This window comes from Alosa pseudoharengus, unplaced genomic scaffold, assembly GCF_046254945.1.
Source record: "Alosa pseudoharengus isolate Yale_2024_CS ecotype anadromous, Long Island Sound unplaced genomic scaffold, YU_APseudo_1.1 YU_APseudo_1.1_scf_13, whole genome shotgun sequence".
Classification (NCBI taxonomy): domain Eukaryota; kingdom Metazoa; phylum Chordata; class Actinopteri; order Clupeiformes; family Clupeidae; genus Alosa; species Alosa pseudoharengus.
This window is the reverse complement of record NW_027468598.1, coordinates 34822377-34824876: the sequence shown is the minus strand read 5'-3', so window position 1 is coordinate 34824876 and position 2500 is coordinate 34822377. Positions and strand designations below refer to the sequence as shown.

The 2500-nt window shown below is 50.5% G+C and overlaps 1 protein-coding gene across 3 annotated transcripts in view; it reads right to left on the bottom strand.

The window, feature by feature from the left end:
- Positions 1-2500, bottom strand: part of tfdp2 (transcription factor Dp-2) — a 50092-nt gene that overhangs the window by 3677 nt on the left and 43915 nt on the right. For all 3 annotated transcript variants that reach the window (XM_076282919.1, XM_076282921.1, XM_076282920.1), the window contains one exon: positions 804-955. In XM_076282919.1, the coding sequence (XP_076139034.1) occupies positions 804-955 (152 nt within the window). The remainder of the gene's footprint in view (positions 1-803; positions 956-2500) is intronic.

Here is a 2500-nt window from a genome sequence, read left to right as displayed (position 1 = left end):
TGCACCAATCAGAGAGTATTTCATGTCTCCAGGGGGAGGAGCATACATCTCAGACAGACAATACAGACGGAGTGGGCTAGGTGTCCGTCTGAGACGGTGATGCATCTGGACAGAAGTGGCACAAGAGAGAGAGTAAGAGAGAGAGAGAGAGAGAGAAAAGAGAGAGAGAGAGAGAGAGAGAGAGAGAGAGAGAGAGAGAGAGAGAGAGAGAGAGAGAGAGAGAGAGTGGAGGAGAGTGTGTTGAGATGCGGCCAAGTGTCCATCTTTCAGACCATCCCGGCGTCTCAGACAGACAGAGAAAGGTGTGTGTGTGTGTGTGTGTGTGTGTGTGACAGGGAGAGGTGTGTGTGTGTGTGTGACAGGGAGAGAGGTGTGTGTGTGTGTGTGTGTGTGTGTGAAAGGGAGAGAGGTGTGTGTGTGTGTGTGTGTGTGTGTGACAGGGAGAGAGGTGTGTGTGTGTGTGTGACAGGGAGAGAGGTGTGTGTGTGTGTGTGACAGGGAGAGAGGTGTGTGTGTGTGTGTGTGTGTGACAGGGAGAGAGGTGTGTGTGTGTGTGTGTGTGACAGGGAGAGAGGTGTGTGTGTGTGTGTGACAGGGAGAGAGGTGTGTGTGTGTGTGTGACAGGGAGAGAGGTGTGTGTGTGTGTGACGGAGAGGTGTATGTGTGTGTGACAGGAAGAGAGGTGTGTGTGTGTGTGACAGGAAGAGAGGTGTGTGTGTGTGTGTGACAGAGAGGTGTGTGTGTGTGTGTGTGTGTGTGTGTGTGGAGGAGGTGTGGTCAGGCGTGTGTGTGGCGTTGCGTACTTGTCGCTGGAGATGGAGCAGTCGATGACCGTGCGCACGTCCGTGTTGAGGATGATGAAGGGCAGCTGGATGACCGCGCCGGGAGGAGGAGGGCTCTGGGACTCCGCCTCTGCTGCCTGGTTTCTCTGGACCAGGTTCTTAAAGGCGATTTGCTGCTCACACAGACACACACAAACACACACACACACACACACACACACACACACACACACACACACACACACACAGAGTAATTAGGGTTAGTGCCATTTGTACACACTCATCAGGTTCTCAACACTGATCTGCAGCAATTTTTTTCTTCTTATTATTTTTTCTCTCACGCTCACTCACACATACACACACACACACACACACAGGTTTCTATACACCGCACACTTGTTTCCACACACACACAGGTTTCTAAAAGGAAACGACTCCTGGTTTACCAAAGGTATGCCACACTCACATGCTGGCAAAATGTTCTCACCGTCTCTCTTTCTCTCAATCTCAAACACACACACACACACACACACATAACATAGTCACACCAGCATTTATCTGTTTAGTCACTGACTTTGCATCCACGCACATCTCAAAAGAACCACCAGCCACTTGTTTCATACACACACACACACATCTGCAAAAGAATTTCCTTAAGTGGGTTTGGATTGACACACCGCATATCAAATAGAGTGTGTGTGTGTGTGTGTGTGTGTGTGTGTGAGTGTGTGTGTGTTAAGTGCCTGCAGCCAAACTAAGGCCATTCATCCTGTGAAACAAACTGCAGCAGCCTTCCTCAGAGTGCTGGGCTGGCATGGGCACCAAGCCTTCTCCCTCTCTCCATCACTTCTCTCTCTATCCCCCTCTCTCCATCACTTCTCTCTCTATCCACCACACTCTCCATCACTTCTCCCTCTCTCCATCACTTCTCTCTCTATCCCCCTCTCTCCATCACTTCTCTCTCTATCCCCCTCTCTCCATCACTTCTCTCTCTTCATCACTTTCTCTTTCTATCCCTCTTTTTCCCCTCCATCCCCTTTTCTTTATATATCCCTCTCCCTCCTTTCTCTACTTCCACCACTTCTTTCTACGTTTCTCTATTCCTCTCTCACTCTCTCTCTCTCTGGTAGCCTGTGTTGTGTTGTGTTGTGTTGACTGGAGCGCACCTCTCAGCCCTGCATCTGCTGCTGGCCAGCGTGTTGGACGGTCAGACGGGCATGCTAGCAAGGACGCTGCGCTAATCCCACAGGATTAACCAATGGGACAGGGCTGAAAGCTGCACCATTAACTGCAGCCTTTGCGATTAGCTAATTGCATTAGTTCAGATTGGGATTTCAGATTGATTAATTGGAGTTAGAGGTTAGAGGAACGCCAGAGCTGCTGAGGATCTCACTCATGATACTGAATCAGCTCATCCATTCTTATCAAATAAGCTTTAGTCACACTTCACACTTCAGACTTTTCCCACCATTTCAATGAGGGCCCTAGTAGAGGAGAAGAGGAGAGGAGGAGAGGAGAGGAGGAGAGAGGAGGAGGAGAGGAGGAGGAGAGGAGAGGAGGAGGAGAGGAGGAGAGGAGGAGAAGAGAGGAGAGGAGAGGAGGAGAGAAGAGAGGAGAGGAGGAGAGAGGAGAGGAGAGGAGAGGAGAGAGGAGAGGAAAGGAGGAGAGGAGGAGAGGAGAGGAGAGGAGAGGAGGAGAGAGGAGAGGAGAGAAGAGGA